General features: G+C 36.6%; 1 protein-coding gene and 1 pseudogene across 6 annotated transcripts in view; both read left to right on the plus strand.

The window, feature by feature from the left end:
* The window catches only part of RPRD2 (regulation of nuclear pre-mRNA domain containing 2), a 64,958-nt gene that overhangs the window by 23,683 nt on the left and 22,715 nt on the right, over positions 1–18,560 (plus strand). For 4 of the 6 annotated variants that reach the window (XM_023759160.1, XM_023759161.1, XM_006095202.3 and 1 more), the window contains exons 3-7: positions 8,288–8,388; positions 9,242–9,319; positions 10,582–10,634; positions 11,744–11,870; positions 14,603–14,778. In XM_023759160.1, the coding sequence (XP_023614928.1) occupies positions 8,288–8,388; positions 9,242–9,319; positions 10,582–10,634; positions 11,744–11,870; positions 14,603–14,778 (535 nt within the window). The remainder of the gene's footprint in view (positions 1–8,287; positions 8,389–9,241; positions 9,320–10,581; positions 10,635–11,743; positions 11,871–14,602; positions 14,779–18,560) is intronic. The other 2 variants (XM_006095204.3, XM_006095206.3) reach the window with 1 other exon arrangement.
* Positions 13,044–13,165, plus strand: LOC111827334 (annotated as a pseudogene).

The following is an 18,560-nucleotide window of genomic DNA, read 5'->3' on the forward strand; positions in this document are numbered from 1 at the left end:
ATATTACAGAATGACAACTCACAGGTGGTTATGAGAATTAAATAAATGAGCCACACTCCAAGGGCCCAAAGAGCCGCATGTGGCTTGCGAGCCACAGTTTGCCGACCACTGTACTAAGTGATAAAGATTTATACACATGTCAGGAATACATAAAATAACAGTTGCACCTAACATTTATTGAACACTTGAAATTGACCAGATATTTTACAAAGCGCTATGTGTGCTTTAAGTCATTTAATCCTGAGAACAACTTTATAAAGTAGCTACTACTATTCCATTTTAAGGAGGAGGAAACTGGCTTAGAGAGATTAAATAACTGGCCTAAGTTCTCACAGCTCCCTGGGTGGAGGGTGAGTGTCCTGTAGAATTCCCACCCAAGTCTGTCTAGACTCCAAAGCCCATGTTATTTGCCACTTACCCACTAGTATGTGCTGCCTCTTTACATATATAAACCCAGTAATTTTAAGTAAGAAAAGCAGTATGCCAGGTGATCCCCACTTAGAGTTTCTGCTGTAAATGTCACTGTAGTCTTTTTAAAATTTAACCTAGTCTTCCCTAGACTTAAGATTTCATGACCTAATTCATGGTTGTCAGCTTTTATTTTACAATGTGAAGATATTTTTTAAAACAACTACTTTGTATTTCTATTACTATTTCACAGTAAAAGATGGGAAGGACATAATCTCAAAATAAAGTACAGTCCTTTAAATTAAAATTTTAAGCTCTGAAAATGTTCTTAACTCAATGAAGGGTATCTTTAGAAACGTCTAGTAAATATCAGACTTAATGGTAAAATAATAAAAGCATTCCAAGATGGGTGCCTTCTATTATACTATTCCCTATTTTATTGGATATCCCATTCATTTCTAAATAAATAAGAAGAATGCATTTAGAAGAGACAGAATTGTCTTTATTTGCATATCATATGATTACCCACATCAGGGGTGGGCAACCTTTTTCTGTAAAGGGTCAGGTAGTAAGCGTTTTAGGATTTGCAGGCCATAGGATCTCTGTCCCAAGTATTAAACTTTACCATTCTTGCATGAAAGCAGCCATAGACAATACATAAATGGGATGGCTTTGTTCCAATAAAACTTTATTTACAGAAATAGGCAGCAGGCCAGATTTGGCTCAAGTTTGGTAGTTTACCAACCTGTGGCCTACATAGAATCAACTAATAAGAGAGTTCAGTTAAATAGCCAGATTCAAGTTCAACATAGAAAAGCAGTACCTTTCCTATACTGTATATGTTAGCAGTAACCAATTAAAAAAATTTAAGTTCCAGGCAGGTAACATAGATGAGTGAAGTGAGTTGAATGTGAGGAATATCCATCAAAATGGGACAGCAGCTATTCTGCCCTTAGCCCATGGCAATAAAGAAATATGAGCCCAGTGTTAAAAACACTGCCAGACCTTGCAAAGACTTTTTTTTACTCTTTAAACTAAGTCAAAATGTGGATTTTTATATGAAGTCTTCCATTTTTTAAATGTGTAAAACTAAATCATGTTAAAAAATATTGTTTGCCAAATAAAACACATCTGATGACTAAATTTGAGCCATAGACAACCTATTAGAGACCTCTGTAATAGGCATTATTTTATTCTTTTAGAACCTTTAAGGAGTTACTTGATTTCACTTGATTAAAAGTTGTTATGGGGTGAACTCACTGTCGTATGTTAAGGGAGATGGCCAGAGGGAAAATTAGTTCTTTTGGATGGGTTAGGGGACTTTTTCTTTCCAAATAATAATCTAATTATTCCAGTTCCTTTTTATTATAGTTCAGTTTTTCCTTCCCTCACTGGTTTGAAATTTCATAGGTTGAGAACCTGGATGTGCTAGTTATTATTGTAATGAAAATATTCATGTGAGCCCTAGCTGGTGTGACTCAGTTGGTTGGAGTGTTGTCCCATACACTGAAAGGTTGCGGGTTCAATTCCAGTTGGGCACATACCCAGGTGCAGGTTTGATCCCAGGTTAGCGGTACTATAGGAGGCAACCAATTGATGTTTCTCTCTCTCCTCTCTCTCCCTCTCTTTCTAAAAATATGTGTGTGTGTGTGTGAGAGAGAGGGGGGGGGGCATAAATGAAGGTAACCTGATGATATTTATTTGCTATTTGTATCCTAGAGATCCTAGCTAAGGGGCAAAAATGCCAATTCATCTGCATGTATACATCATTGTGAGAACAGAATAGTTGAATATCAATTTGAAGCACAGGGAAAGTGTCTTTATGAATGTCAGAGTTGAGTTATCATTTGGAAAACTAGGGATTATTCTTCCACTTCAATAAGTTTTTTATTTTATTTTTTTACCAATAAGTTTTATACACATGTTATATAGGTTGTAGAAGAATCCCTATAACTGAAGGTTTGTTTGTATTATATCAGAACTTTCCTAATGCCTGTTTCTATCCCAGGTTTTCAGAAAAGGCAGTCATTTTTGCTTTTAAATTCTCTTCATTTGAATTGAAAAGTGCATTTATGCTGATTATATCATCAGAGCTTAATGTGTTTTGTTTGTTTGTTTGTTTTTACTTTGATGGTATAAAGATGGATATATGACCTTTATTGGGAAAATATACCATGACAGATTTTTGGGAAATGATGAGATTGGTACTCTGAAATAAACCCAACTTAAGAGATTCTGATGACCTCATGGCTAGTTGTTTGTTAGTGAAGAAAGTCTTGAAACCTTTTGGAGTTTGAATTTTGGCAGTTTTCTCACCTTCTTGCTAAACTGTCAGACTTGCCTTTCTGCTGTATTTATACACTTTCTCTCGGAGACTTATCTACTCATGGATTTAACTGTTACTCATGTACTAATAACTACTATATCTGTATCCCTAGATTTTTTACTATGTATTTGATTACTTTCTGGGAATTACTGCTTCATTGCTACCTGATGATATTCAGCTCAAAATGTCTAAAACAATAATATACCTTATATTTGTATAAAGCCCTACTCCTATAATTTATGTGAAAGTATATTATATATTGAAATTGTTATACAATGTTATTTGAAACTCACAGTAACCAACTTTGCAGGTAAGCAGATTAGATTTTGTTTTTTCCTTTTTACAAAATGAGAACACTGAAACTCAGAACAGTTAAGAAATTGCCCAAAGTAAAATGACAATTTAGTGAAAGAGCCGAGACTGAAACTGAGATTTTTCTGACTCTTAGTCCTCTATTATTTTTACTCTAGTACATAGTCTTTCTAAACTTAATTTATAGGTGTGGTGTTGTTTTTTTTTATCTTATAATGGTCCCTTAGTAATTTTAGATTCTTATCTCTTTACTTCTTAGTCACTTACTAGGGACTGATTCTTCTGTTGTTTCTTCCTCCTCTTCTCTCTGCCTTTTAATTTCCCATTATCTCTATTTAATATATTTGTATTATTATATCATCCTTCTAACTAGTTTCTCAGTTTCTGATATACTTTTCATTCACTTTAGGCTACATACACATTGATGTCCAGATATATAATGGTTTAAGGCCATAGGCTCAGTAACCAAGGTACATGGGTTTGAATCCTGGTTTTGCCACCTTCCAGCTCTATAACTTTAGGCAATTTAAATTAGCCTCAGTTTTCTTATCTGTATAATGGAGCCAGTAAGAAATAGTACCTACCCCACAGAATGAGGGAACTGAGTTAATAGTACATATAAAGAGCTTAGAACAGTGACTGGCATATAATAAACACTTAATAAATGTTAGTTGCTGCTGTGATGATGAGCCCGGCTGAGTAGAAGCTCTTCATTGATAACCTGACCAATAGAGTGTTGCTGGGGCGCACTGCCAAGAGCTGGGGTTTGATCTTGCTCTTCTTCTATTGAGTCTTTTACGGGTTCCTAGCTGCACTTTTCACATTCACAATGCTTCAGACTCAGAACGATGAGGTTCCAAAATAGTGCGACCAGACTTCTAGTCCAGGACTTAGGGTTTTTCCAAAACTAGTGTCTATGTTGGAATATTCATTCAGTATGTTTGATCCAGAGTCCTATGAAAGGTACATTGAAAACATTATGGCCCTAGCAGGTTTGGCTCAGTGGACAGAGCGTCGGCCTGTGGACCAAAGGGTCCCGGGTTCGATTCTGGTCAAGGGCACATACCTTGGTTGCAGGCTCCTCTTCTGTCTGGGCCCTGGTCAGGGCTTGTGCAGGAGGCAACCAATCGATGTGCTTCTCTCACATTGATATTTCTTTTTGTCTTTCCTTCTCCCACTCTCTCTAAAAAAAAAAAAAAAAAATCAATGGAAAAAATACCCTCGGTGAGGACTAAAAAATTAAATAAATAAAAAAGAAAACTTGATGAAGTTTCTAGAGATTTAGAAGAACAGAAGAATTTCACAGTCTGTCCTGATGGAGTACTTTTTGAAGGGTCCAGTTTATGTTGCATGTCAGTTTCCCGTTATCGTACTTCAGGCATGCAGTGGTTTGGATGATCCTGACTGACTCTCCAGGGAACACCTCAAGGAGAACTAAGGATAGAATGCTTCAGTATTCCTAAGAGTGACAACAACTCTTATCAGCTTATCCTCCCAATTTTATTATAGACAAAGTATTTTTCCATGTTATTGCATGTCCAGCTTGGCTTTGGTGCTAGTTGTATGCCAAAAGAAGTAATAGTCAAATGCAAGATTATTGGACACCTGACCTGAAAAACTATGATGATTGTGACAGGTTTTTAGGACAAGTTGTGTTCAAAATCACAATATATACATAGTAGGAGTTAGACTATCGCCACAGAGTAAATGTTGTGTTGTCTTCACTTTGTATTAGCGGGAACTGGCATGCTAGAATCATGAGACCACCTTAGAGAAAGGGTGGGGTGGTACATGACATTGGGATAACATCATGATGTGCTTCCTGATCATAGTGTTCAGTGTCCTCTGAAGTAACTGTTGCCTCTGCTGCCTTTTGGAGCTGTTGTACAGTCACCGAATAGGGCCTGTGAACACCTGATTCTGAACAAGTAGAATGGAGGTCTTGTCCTATTTTTATGTGGTTTAATTACCACATAAGCTTAATGAGCTGTGCTCTATAAACATTTTATAGATTGAACATGGGTTATCTGTCATATTTTTATGCCAGCAAAGTTTTAGGGATAAAATGGTACCTGACCGACATGCAGTAACTAGATAGCTGAAAAAATAAATGTGGTGTGTGGAGAAGTTCTGTATGTGAAGAAGAAAAAAGAAAAGAAAAATGGATTTAAAAAGTTGTCTTGGAGGTCAGGGAGTGAAAAACAAGTCACAGAGTGGGAGAAAATATTGCAGTGCAATCAACAATGGGATCAAAAGAATTACAAAATAGGAAGAAAAAGGCCAAAAAAAAAAAAAGAGTTTACCTGGCACTTACTATACTAGAAATTAAAACAGAAATTGTTTAAATACCTATTAATTACTTTAAAATGTATATATTTTTTGCCCTAACCGGTTTGGCTCAATGGATAGAGCGTCGGCCTGCGGACTCAAGGGTCCCAGGTTCGATTCTGGTCAAGGGCATGTACCTTGGTTGCGGGCACATACCCAGTAGGGAGTGTGCAGGAGGCAGCTGATTGATGTTTCTCTTTCATCGATGTTTCTAATTCTCCATCCCTCTCCCTTTCTCGCTGTAAAAAATCAATAAAAATATATATATATATAAAATAATAAAATGTATATATTTTTTATTGATCTCAGAGAGGAAGGGAGTGGGAGAGAGAAATTGAAACATCAATGATGAGAGAGAATCATTGATTGGCTGCCTCCTGCATGCCCCCTTCTGGGGATTGAGCCCACAACCCGGGAAAAAGGGGACAGCTGTAATACTTTCAACAATAAAGATAAATTAAAAAAAAACAACAATAAAAACATCCTTGGGTGAGGATTAAAAAAGAATTGTTAAGTAGGTAAAAGGTAGCTACTAACTACTAGAAAAGAATAAAAGAACTCTAAGGTACGGTGGGACTACTTCTGGACCTGAGGGAAAAGTAAATGAGGAGCCCCCTCTTCTCCCAGCTGAGACTCAAACCTGCGGAAAGAGGGAATTGCTGCCTGCACATGCTACTTGCCACTGTACTGGCTAAGAAACAGGTGGAGAGCACTCATCACTGAACTGCAAGAGCAACCCCCCACCAAGATGCCTGTATGCTTGCTGATCCACTTAAGAGCAGAATAGAACACCAAAAGAATCCCTACAGCCAATTCCAGCCTCTCAGTGTCACTCTAGGGCCCTCTATTGGCAGAGTCTAACAAAGAGCCAAGGGTTCATTCTGGCTCCAGTAGCACCAAGAAGGGTGGCTTAGAGCAGAGAGGCAATAAATTAATATCTGGCACATATACATTTTAAAGTTCACCAATACCAAAATTAGCAAGATTGTGGCACAATGGGAACTCTCATATACTGTTGGTTTGAGGGTTGGTGGGTATAAAACAACCTTCTTTTGAAAAGTTTGTTACAGCCCTGGCCGCTTTGGCTCAGTGAATAGAGCATTGGCCTGCGGACTGAAGGGTCCCAGGTTCAATTCTGGTCAAGGGCACATGCCCAGGTTGCGGGCTCGATCCCCAGTGTGGGGCATGCAGGAGGCAGCCGATCAATGATTCTCTCTCATTGATGTTTCTATCTCTCTCTCCCTCTCCCTTCCTCTCTGAAATCAATAAAAATATTTTTTAAGCCCTAACCGGTTTGGCTCAGTGGATAGAGCATCAGCCTGTGGACTGAAGGGTCCCAGGTTTGATTCTGGTTAAGGGCATGTACCTCGGTTGTGGGCACATCCCCAGTAGGGGGTGTGCAGGAGGCAGCTGAATGATGTTTCTCTCTCATCGATGTTTCAAATTCTCTATCCCTCTCCCTTCCTCTCTGTAAAAAATCAATAAAATATATCTTAAAAATATATATATATGTATATTTAAAATGCTCATACCTTTAAAAAAATAAAGATAAAAAATAAAAAGTTTGTTATGTACACCCTGTGATCTTGGGATTCCACCCCTAGTCTTTTAAAAGCCCTGAGAAACTCTTGTATATGTACAGCAAATTGATGGAAGAGAATTTTTATAGCAACAGTATTTGTGGTAATGAAAATTTGGAAACAGCCCAGATATATATTGCAAACTTATTTAAATAAAATTTGGAAAACAACCCAGATAGTATATATTGCAAACTTAAATCTTGGGGTATTAAAACTTTAAAATGTTAGAAGAAAATATGAAAAATTTTATGACAAAGGGAGTTAAAAAGCTCTTAAGACACAAAGAACAATAAATAAATGTATTTATGAATTTACTTACATCAAAATTAAACTTCTGTGTTATAGAATAAGCCATAAAATTAAAGACAAGTGACACACTAGGGAAGATATTTGTTATAAGCAAATAAAAAAGATAAGTTATAAAATGGTCATTAATTTAGGAGATACGGTGTAGCAAGTTTTTAGAGCTAAAATTTATCTCCACTCTAATTTCTGAATTTTTAATTATTATTATTTTTTAAGCTTCACTTGATATTTTTCCCATTGATTTTTAGAGAGAGTGAATAGGGTGGGGAGAGAAAGATAGATTGACATGGAAGAGACACATTGATTGCTTGGCAAGAGTCTCAACCATGGCCGAGGATGAACCTGCGACCCTCTCTCTGGTCCACGGGCCAAGCTCTAACCACAGTACACACTGGCCAGGCCTAATTTCTGAGTTTTTTAAAGTATTGCTAAGCCTTGTCTTATTCTGTACTCATACAATTGATTTTTTAGACCAGATTCTTTATTATTAGATTATATCTTATTAGAGTCAGTCTATCTTTTGGGAGGCTAGTTGTGTCAATGCATTCCCTGAGTGGCCCTCTCAACTTCATATCCATCAATAAGTTCAGTGTGTTGTCCATAGCCTCATCTGTGTCATTCATAGAACTGAATAAGAGTGCTTAAGATTTTAGTCCTAGCTCTAACCGGTTTGGCTCAGTGGATAGAGCGTCGGCCTGCAGACTCAAGGGTCCCAGGTTCGATTCCGGTCAAGGGCATGTACCTTGGTTGCGGGCACATACCCAGTAGGGGGTGTGCAGGAGGCAGCTGATCGATGTTTCTCTCTCATCGATGTTTCTAACTCTCTATCCCTCTCCCTTCCTCTCTGTAAAAAATGTGTCATTCATAGAACTGAATAAGAGTGCTTAAGATTTTAGTCCTAGAAAAAAGTTTTAAAATAAACATCAAAAGACATTTGGAAAATAATTTTGTTGATAACTTTATTTTTAGGTCTATAGTTTGAGATATATTAACATTTTTATCTATCTCACTTTTTCTTTCTCCTCAGGGATCCATCTGTCTCTAAATCTGTAGAACGAATCTTTAAAATCTGGGAGGACAGAAATGTTTACCCAGAAGAAATGATTATGGCATTAAGAGAAGCTTTGAGTAAGTGTCTTTTCTCTCCTAGAAGGAAATTTGAGTCATTGTTCAGACTTTAAAATTGTATATATTTTGTAGATTTGGTTCTGTTGCTTAATAATGAAATAGAAAGTTTTGGATCTGACCTTGTTTGTTTAAAATTAAATACTTATAAAAATCCGAATTAAAATTTAAGTAGAATTGGTTTGGGGAGGGTTGGATTTTGTTTTTATTGACTAAAGAAAGTCAAGCATATAAGTGATGATGGTCATCTAATTATTCCATTTGCTTTACGTCAAGTGTTTAAACTAAAGTTCACTTTTTGTGCTTAATAATTACTGCCCTGTCCTCTTACTGTTGGATAATCTTTGGACCGGATTTCAGTTTTCACTAAGTATTTGATATTAAGCATATATTGGCATTCTTTAGTCTCTATTTTGGTTTAGATTTACAGTAAGTGGCATGCATATTTTTTAAAAAGTTATTTAGTTCCTATGTATTAGATACATGTAATTAAGTCTTGGAATAGAAGCTGGTGATATCTTAAATCATGACCATTATTGACTAGAAATTTACAAATAGCAACTTCTAAGAAGCTGTTAAATTCTTCATTGGAATGTGTTAACTGGTATTTTTAAGCTTCCTGTCCTATTCTCAAAATCAGTCATTTCATTGACAGTAGAAGTCATGTTTATTTGACAGCTTCTTAGAGATCTGGTAGGTGTTATATTTATTTTTTAATAAAAATGAAAGAAAAGGAAAGAAAGAAACAACACACAGTCTCGGATTGCCTTTTTTCGTGCTACAACTTTGACACTCAAGTGGACAGACAGAACAGCTTCCCATAATGCCAGATTGCAAAAACTGAAATGTTTTCCAGGTACCACTTTCAAAACTCAGAAGCAGCTGAAAGAAAATCTGAACAAACAACCGAATAAGCAGTGGAAGAAATCACAAAGTAAGGAATAAAATCTCAACTAATATAAAATTAACTCCTCTTTTTGGAGCAGAAGAAAATGTAGACCATTTGACATCATACCTCGCATAAACTATGGGCAAACCTGTGTTTTCCAGGCCTGGGAGGCTCCCAGTGACTTACACTAAACAAGCCATCATGAAGTTACTTCTTAAAAACAAAACAAAACAAAAACTACTTTTAAACAAAGAAAATGCAGAAAGAGGGTTTAAATGAGTGAAGATTCAAGAGTAGTTGGGGGATTGAAAGAAGAAAATAAATACTTGATAGTGCCCAGGCTAACTCTCAGGTTCAAAGATATATGAAGTTAGAGGCAGCTGGCATTAAACAACAGAGCTGAAGAGGAGACTAGGCATTAAGAAGCATTTCTGTGGGAGCCATGAAATCCTTCAGATTTGGGGATACACTCTACCAGATTAGACATGGGCCTCAGATCAGGCCAGAAGCTCATTCTCTAACAGGAGCTCCTGCTATGTTTATCATGTTTACCCAGCATGAGATCAAGGGAGTGGAATACTGCATGTAATAGGCTGCTGTGGGCCAAACAGGAATATTGAGAAAGACCTGAAGGTGTGGAGGGAACAAGGTAAAAGACAGTGAGAATTGGGAGGTGAATCAAGACACTTGGGATGGTTTTGCTCCAGCAAGCATTTGATATTCGTCATGATTAAGGGAGTCCTCTATCTTCCTTTTGGGCATAAGTTGCATGCTTAGGAACAACAGGAGTCATCATTTCAGCCAAAGTTCCACCACAGTGGTAATGTACTTAGAACTTACTTTGCCTGTTTTTGCTATGAACTGAGTCACCAGAAAAAGAAATCCAAAGCTAAATACATAGGAATAGAGTTGATGTTTGTAAATAATTTTCTTCAGCCGGTGCTCAGGATTAATTGGATGTCCTGCTCCTTAACACTCTTATTTTGAAGTATTGAGATCCTCTTACACTCAGTCAGACTAGGAAAAAAGGTACTTCATGTATCTCAGGATCTCCAAATCAATAATTCTAGGACTTTATGACTTAAAGGGCCTATTGGAGGTAAGTCGGTCAGTCATATGTTTTTATATTGACCATGCTTGGGAATGTTTAAATTTCATATTCCACTATTCTAGATACTATGATTTAAATGTGCATGTTTGACATATGTTCAAAAGTACACCTTTAACTATAAGAGCTAAAATTTTTCTGAATATTAGTCGATATTTTCTGTCTGTATTCTTAATGATGTTTTGTTTCATTCCAACAGCATCCACGAATCCAAAAGCTGCTCTCAAATCTAAGATAGTTGCTGAATTTCGAGTAAGTTACAGAATATGTTGAACATGGCCAAAGCATTATTTACCCTTTTTGTGTTACAGCTTCCTGTGTAGTCCAGTAAGATTTATTTTTATTCAATTTGTACATCAATTATATTTTAAGTTCTAAGGGAATCCAGATTGGGATCAGATTACTTGAAGTTTTATCTGTTTCCCTAATGCAGCGGTTCTCACCCTGTGGGTCGCGACCCCCTTGGGGATCGAATGACCCTTTCACAGGGGTCGCTTAAGACCATCGGAAAACACATATATAATTACATATTGTTTTTGTGATTAATCACTATGCTTTATGTTCAATTTGTAACAATGAAAATACATCCTGCATATCAGATGTTTACATTACGATTCATAACAGTAGCAAAATTACAGTTATGAAGTAGCAACGAAAATAATTTTATGGTTGGTGGTCACCACAACATGAGGAACTGTATTAAAGGGTCGCGGCATGAGGAAGGTTGAGAACCACTGCCCTAATGGAAAAAATAACCTTACAGAAAATCTGTTACAAGCTTAGTTCTATACTGAATCCCCCAGCAAGGGGTTCACCTTTCTTTGAAGCTCTACTAAATTAGAATTTGTGTACAGTTAGACTAATAAGGCTATGTTTATCTAATTAAAATTTAAAGATTTAAAGTGGACCTTTGTTTCATTCTTAACCTTATATCCATAAATTGAATAACTTTGAATAACTAAGGAAAATGGTCTTTTTTTTTTTTTTAATCCTTACCTAAGGATATGTTTTGATTAATTTTAGAGAGAGAAGAAGGGAAAAAGAGAGAGAAACATCGATCGGTTGCTTCCCGTACATGTCCTGGCCCAGGATCGAACCCACAACTTATGTATGTACCCTGACTGGGAATCAAACCCACAAACCTTTTGGTGTATGGGACAAGGCTCCAACCAACTCACCCACCCAGCCAGGGCAGGAAAAGGATCTTTTAAAGTATAAGACTAAAAGAATATTTTGACATGAGAATTGATATTGATATCCCTGATTATGAGGAAATGTGAAGGGTTTTATTAGGTTTTAATGGGGAAAGATAAATAAATCAGTGATCTTGTGAATGAAATTTGACTCTGCTCTGTGTTCAGTCTCAGGCCCTCATTGAAGAGCTGTTGCTATACAAGCGCTCAGAAGATCAGATAGAATTGAAGGAAAAACAGCTGTCAACTATGCGGGTGGATGTGTGTAGCACAGAAACTCTCAAATGCTTAAAAGGTAATACTTACATCCTTTTAACAAGAACAACTCAGATTTTCTTCCCAGATCTGTCATTTTCAAGTGGTAAGACTGGCTTCTTCCATAAAGAGAACCCTCAGTTGGTTGTAGAGAGCAGTTGTGCCAGCTCTGGTTTCCCAGGTACTGATTACATGCATATACATTTCGTAAGTAAATTTCTGTCCTTCACCTGTGCACATTAAACTCACACAATTTTATATGTCAATTATATCTCAAGAAAGCTGGAAAAAAATAAGTTTAAAAACCCAAAGAAATAAATTCTGTCATTTTCTTCATTTCTGGTGCTTTCTTGATATATTAGGTTATATATAGGCAGGTGTATTTCAAATGTGTGATTAACTGGTGTGGGTATGCTCTTTAATACGGTCACTGTAATGCCTCATAAAATCTAGTTAGTTGCTCTCTTGTCCTTACATTGTAAATTATAAATAATAGTTTTTGTTTTGTTTTTGTGTGTTAATCCTCACCTGAGGATATTTTTTTTCATTGCTTTTCAGAGAGTGGAAAGGATGGGGAGAGAGAGAGAGAGAGAGAGAAACATTGAGAGAGACACATAGACTGGTTGCCTCCCACATGGGCCCTATAGGGGGTGGGGAGCAAACCCCCAACCCAGGTATATGCCCTTGACTGGGAATCGAATCCGTGACCCTTAGGTGCTTGGGTTGACGCTCTAACCACTGAGAAACCAGCCAGGGCATAAATAATATTAATAGTTTATCATAGTATAAATCTCATGATGGTAGAAACTATCCTTTGTGCTTTAAATATATATATTTTGTTGTTGTTGTTGTTGTTGTTGTTGACTTCAGAGAGAGGAAGGGAGAGGGAGAGAGAAAGATAGAAACATCAGTGATGAGAGAGAATAACCTTCTGCACGCCCCCTACTGGGGATGGAGCCTGCAGCCCGGGCATGTGCTCTGACCAGGAATCAAACCGTGACCTCCTGGTTCATAGGTCAACATTCAACCACTGAATCACACTGACTGGTAAAATTATCCTTATTTGTTCACTGCTGTATCCAGCCTAGACCAATGCTTGCTTGGTACATAATAGGCATTTAATAAATATTTTTGAAGTAATGAGTAAATGGCTACTAGATATTCATTTTGGCCTTTATTTTGTTATTGTAACATGCTTTAAATTTAACATGTTAGCTTTGCACAGTGGCAGTATCATAGTCAATGAGGTTTATCTGAGGCACGATTATTGCTAATTGAATAAATAAATAAATTTAACATGTTATTGAATTTAATTCTCACAACAACCCAGAAGTATATTAAAAATTTCCATTTTATATATGAGAAATTCAAGACTTCATAAGGAGATGAATAGCTTGCCTAAGTTACACAGCTGATGAGAGACAAAGCCAAAATTTGTGCCCTTTTCTAAAGCCATATTCCTACAGTCATGGGGAAAGAAGTATACTTAGAAGTGTAAGTAACAGTTGGTAATGTCACTATTGGGTTTTTTTGTGTGTGTTTTTTTTAATCCTCACCTGAGAATATTTTTTCCATTGATTGTTTTTTTAGAGAGAATGAAAGGGAGGGAGGGAGGGAGGGAGGGAAGGAGGGAGGGAAGGAAAGAGGGTGGCAGAGAGAGAGAAAGAAACATCGGTGTGAGTGAGACACATCGGTTGGTTGCCTCCTGCACATACTCCAGCCAGACCAGGGATCTTCTACAACCCAGTTACGTGTCCAAGACTGGGAATCAAACCCGAGACTCTCTGGTGCTCAAGTCAATGCTCTAACCATTGGGCACAACAGCCAGGGCCATAATATCATTATTGATGCAAAAATAATTGAGGGTTTGTACTCTTCATATATGAAATTATTAGACATCTTCAGATAGGAAAGAAGAATTTTTAGTGTGATTCACAGAGCGGTCACTTTATCTTTACTTTTCTGAACCTTAGTTTTTTCATGTATCTTATACATTCTAGTGCAGCGGTTCTCAACCTGTGGGTCGTGAACAATGAAAATACATCCTGCATATCAGATATTTACATTATGATTCATAACAGTAGCAAAATTACAGTTAAGAAGTAGCAACGAAAATAATTTTATGGTTGGGGGTCACCACAACATGAGGAACTGTATTAAAGGGTCGCGGCATTAGGAAGGTTGAGAACCACTGTTCTAGAGGATTAAAAGTTAATGGTCTAAGTCAGGGGTGAGGAACATCCAGCCCAAGAAATCATTTGGTCTGGCCCTGCCAAGGCATTAGTGTTGAGTTCATTAAATGTTTGACCAAATAGAGCAAATTAATTTTTTAGTTGGTAATTGTGTATGGCCCATGAATGATATTATAAATATCCATATGGCCCTTGGCAGAAAAAAGGTTCTCCACCCCTGGTCTAAGTGAACAGAATCAAGCCACATTCCATTATTCCAAAGTAGTAGAATGGCATCAAATTTGTAAAGAAAATCAATGAACTTTCTTTTAGTTGGACTTTCTTTTGTTTACTGTGATTACTGGTACTTTCATGATGCACTATTGCTTTTAACTCTAGCAGATTCACATGAATCATTTTAATAATCTGTTTTGTGATTTGGAGAAGCTTTTTAAAGTTGAAACTATGAGACTAAGAATATTACATATTAAGGCAGTAAGAACAGGTTCACTGATAATCTGGAGGGAGGTTTTCTTCAGAAAATTAAATTATTTACTTTTTCTTTTTTATCCTGAAATGAATACTTCCTCTGTTATTTTAGATAAGACCGGTGGGAAGAAGTTCTCCAAAGAATTTGAGGAGGCAAGCGCCAAGCTGGAGGAATTTGTGAATGGATTAGATAAGCAGGTGAAAAATGGGCCCTCACTAACAGAAGCACTGGAAAATGCTGGAATTTTCTATGAAGCACAATACAAAGAAGTAAAAGTGGTGGCCAATGTAAGTAGTAATTAGAGCTATCATATTGATTGGCTACTATATGTCAGTGACTGTTTCATGTGTTACATAATTCAGTGTGGATAAACATTATCTCCAGTTCACAGATGAAGAAGTTACTTTTGAAGAGGTTTAGAACCTTGGATAGGTAATACTAATATAGCTAGCAAGTGGTGAAGTCTAAATTAGACCTGGGTCTTTTTGATGCTAAAGCTCATGCATACCCTGGTTATTATGCCTTATGTCTTAGAATTTCAAAGGGAGTATGTCAAGTTACTGTTACAGGATATAAAATTAGGCTGAAATATATGTAGAAAACTAGATGGAAACATTCTGTTACTAAATTTCATGAAAATTGACTGCGTTAAGAATCCACTGAAAGGGAGTTGATAATGGCCATTTTGTACTTAATTTTTTTAAAGTTTTAAACACCATATGTAAAAGCATATAGTATTATAGAACCCACCAGTCCCACTTCCTAAAAGCTATTCCTTTTACCTCATTTAACTATTTTTCTGGCATTTGCCTCCATATTTCTAAATTATATATCCATATGGTTCTTTCTTGGTTTATCCTATTTAAGAAAGATCTTTTAACTACTTGATGTGACAAATGAGGATTTAGCTTATATTTACCAGCCTTCCGCTTTCTCCCAGTATTAGTATACAACTGTTTTAAATCTTTGTATTACCTTTGTAAAGGAAAGTACAGTTGACTCTTGAATACACGAGGTTTAGGGGTGTTGACCCTCATTCCCTGTGCGGATGAAAAACTGCATATAACATTTGACTCCCCCAAAACTTAATACTATGCAGTCATTTCTCAGTATCCACTGGGGATAGTTCCATGACCCGCTGCGGGTACCAAAATCTGCAGATGCTCGAGTACCTTATATAAAATGACATAGAACAACAGATTGAAAATTCTGTTTTCGATCCATGGGTGGTTGAATTTGTGGATGGGAAACCTGGGGGATACAGAGGGCCAATGGACTCTTATAAATGGATCTGTGCAGTTCAAACCTCTGTTGTTCAAGGGTCAGCTATACTATACTATTTTTTGACCACTAACTCTAGACTCCCTGCTTTTTAAAATGAGGATATTAACATCCTATCCTTTCCCATTAGTTTTCATCTATCTCTTCAGTTTCCCAGCTTCAGTGAACTATACTTTACTTACATACTGTTGTAAGGTAGATAATATTTACATTCCATTCTGTAATCATAATTGTCTTCCTTGTTTTAAAGGATGGAAATTAATAAATAAAGCTTACATTATATCTATGTAAACATTTGTTCACTGCAAGGTCTATGTTAACTATGGATATATTAGAAATATTTGGCTTTCTTATAGAATTTCTTTTTTACCTGCATTGTTTGCCTTTTCATATTTCCCTCCCCACCCCCCCTCCCTTTTTTCTGTCACTTCAGATATTCTGAATCTACATTTTCCCCAGAGGCCTTTCTGCCTGAACTTCCATTCTCCTGATCCAGTTTTAGGTCTCTAGATCTCATCCTAGGATTAGTATTTACTGTTATTCTTAGATAAGCCCTCTATTTTGAAGATTTGTGTCTTCTTTTCTTGGTATTTTCTCATCTTGCTGGAGCACATCCTCAATAAATTTTTATTTTATTTTATTTTTAAAAAATTATTTTATTTATTTAAATATATTTTATTGATTTTACAGAGAGGAAGGGAGAGAGATAGAGAGTTTGAAACATAGATGAGAGAGAAACATCAATCAGCTACCTCTTGCACGCCCCCTACTGGGGATGTCTCCGCAACCAAGGTACATGCCCTTGACCAGAATCAAATCTGGAACCCTCCAGTCTGCAGGCCAATGCTCTACCCACTGGGCCAAACTGGTTAGGGCTCAATAAATTTTTTTTAAAGGGGGGTATTGCAAGAAAGAAATTTCTGAATCTTTATATCTAAAAATGTCTTTATTCTGTTTTCACATATGCTTTGATAGTTTGACTGGTTGAAGAGCATTTTCCCTCATAGTTTAGAAGACATGTCTCCATTGTCTTTAGTGTTGTTGATATGAAGTCTTTGCAAGATCCTTTGGGGATGACTCTTGTTTCTCTGTAAGCTTTTAGGGACATTATCCATGGTGTTCTGAAATTTTTACAATGATGTATCTACATGGTTTTCATTCTTTATGGGTTACTTGGTGTGCTCTTTCAGTCTAAAGATTGGTATTCTTCAACTCCAGGACAATTTCTCTCTTTCCTTTTCCTTTATTTTCTCTTTCTGGAACATTGATTAATCACATGTTGGATCTCCTAGGTTGATATTTAATGTGTCCTATGTTTTCTCAACCTTGATCTTTTTGTTTTGCTTTCTGGAAGATTTCAACTTTGTCTTCCAGCTTCATCTCTTCATATTTTTATGTTTGACAGTCATATTTTAAATTTCTAAGAATTCTTTTTTGTTCTGTGTTCCCTTTTTTATGGCAATCCTTTCTGATTTTATGGATACAGTATCTAGTGTCCATGAAGATATTAAAACTTTTTTCTCTTCCCTGAATTGTCTTGTTTCCTGGTAGAGCCTTTTATTTTATTTTTTCCCTCCTAGTTGTCTTAGTCTTTCTCTTTTATGATTTTGGCTTTCCTCGAAATTCATATATCTCATTGTCCATTCCTAGTTAAGAATGAGTTATGAAAAAATTGATTGAGGGACTTTCTATCCATAGGTAGGGATTCTCTACTTCTTGGGTTTAACCATTAAAGTCTGTGTAGGTGAGGAGCTGGCTGTTAGTCTGGGCAGGAGGAGCTCTAAATGTGAAAAGGCTGGAGTCTTTTTGCCAGGATATTTTAACTCTATAGAGAAGAACTCACATTTTTTTGCCTGAGACATAGTGCCTTGGCTACCAAGTGTGAAGGCTGCAGAGGAGATGGTATGAGTGTTTGGCATTCACACTTTCAATGAATTGTCCTATTTTCAACCCCACTGCTTAACTCCTCCATCCTTTTATACTCATCCTTTTCTGGATCAAAGTTTCTCAGGGATTCTGCAAGACAGATTTGCTCCTTTCCTAGGTATAGCTCCCTTTCTGTATACTCCTAAACTCATTTTTCTCCACCCTGCCTCATCACTTCTCACTCTTCCATTCACATTCTGTCGTCTGAAAATCTGTAGAAATCTTTTTCTCAGCTATATTTCTTGTTGTTGGTTTATACCTTTGTATTCCTTTACTTTTTGTTTTATAGAAGTCTCAGGAGGGAGAAACCATGAATGGGAATGGTCAGTTAATCATTTTGACCCAAAAATACTTTATAATTTTTGAATAGTGACCTATATCCCTAGCCCTTTATTTATAGAATCATATAAAATCATTTAGTCTGCTTTGGAGGCTATTCAAAAAATGGCTTGGTGAGGTCTATTAAGCAAGCATTTGTTGAGCACTTACTCTGTGCTACGTATTGTGTAATACAGAGAAAAGAGACATTGTTCTCACAGAATTCTTTTGCTCTGATGGAGAAAATACAATAAAACACATCATTGCAATTTTGTGTGATAAAAGTTACAGTAGGAGGGTACTGTGAGAATAGATTGAATTGGTACTTTTATCTAATTTGGGACTGGAGGTAGACGATATGGAGAAAATTTTTTCCAAAGGAGCTGAACTCTGAAATTGCAGTCATTAGATAAATGAAAGCTCATGATCTCTGATGAGCATTTTCAAAAGCATGGGAACATAACACAGCATGGCAAAACTGGTAGACCTGAGAGCAGTTTCTGATAGCTGGGTTTGTAAGAGGAAGTGATAAGTAAAACTGGAG

The sequence above is a fragment of the Myotis lucifugus genome, unplaced genomic scaffold (assembly GCF_000147115.1).
Source record: "Myotis lucifugus unplaced genomic scaffold, Myoluc2.0 scaffold_151, whole genome shotgun sequence".
NCBI classification, from domain to species: Eukaryota; Metazoa; Chordata; class Mammalia; order Chiroptera; family Vespertilionidae; genus Myotis; species Myotis lucifugus.